General features: G+C 53.5%; 1 protein-coding gene across 1 annotated transcript in view; it reads right to left on the reverse strand.

Annotated features, from left to right (window-relative positions):
* LOC119589087 (nuclear hormone receptor FTZ-F1 beta-like) overlaps positions 1–413 on the reverse strand; it is a gene marked incomplete in the record, with an annotated part of 70,745 nt that overhangs the window by 8,069 nt on the left and 62,263 nt on the right. The window contains 1 exon segment of the mRNA XM_037937663.1: positions 83–330. Coding sequence (XP_037793591.1) covers positions 83–330 — 248 coding nt within the window.

Here is a 413-nt window from a genome sequence, read left to right on the forward strand (position 1 = left end):
TACATATCCTTTCTGACCGCCTGTATGGAAATTATTTTTTAAAAGCAAAACATTACAAAATGGAAAAAAATATGAAACCCACCTGTATGGAGACGAGAATCCCGACACATGCCTGCTGGGCCCGGGGGACTGCGTGGGAGAGTAGAGGTGTGTGGGTGAGTGGGTGTGCGGGTGGAGGCGAGGGAGAAGAGGGCTTTGGGAGGGGGTATAAGGCCCTGGGTGAACCTCACACCCAGAGTCACTCCTTGGAGGCACCGGGGAGTCAGTCTGAGAAGCAGGCTGGGACGAGAAGACGGTCTGCTCTTCGCTGCCACTCTCCTCGACTTTCACCTGGGGAAGGGGAGGCGGTCAGCAAGGCTCTTCAGGACGTTTGGGTCTCGGGCTTGGATTAAAAAGTGCTATGTTCTTTTCTT

Source organism: Penaeus monodon, chromosome 25 (assembly GCF_015228065.2).
Source record: "Penaeus monodon isolate SGIC_2016 chromosome 25, NSTDA_Pmon_1, whole genome shotgun sequence".
Taxonomy (NCBI): domain Eukaryota; kingdom Metazoa; phylum Arthropoda; class Malacostraca; order Decapoda; family Penaeidae; genus Penaeus; species Penaeus monodon.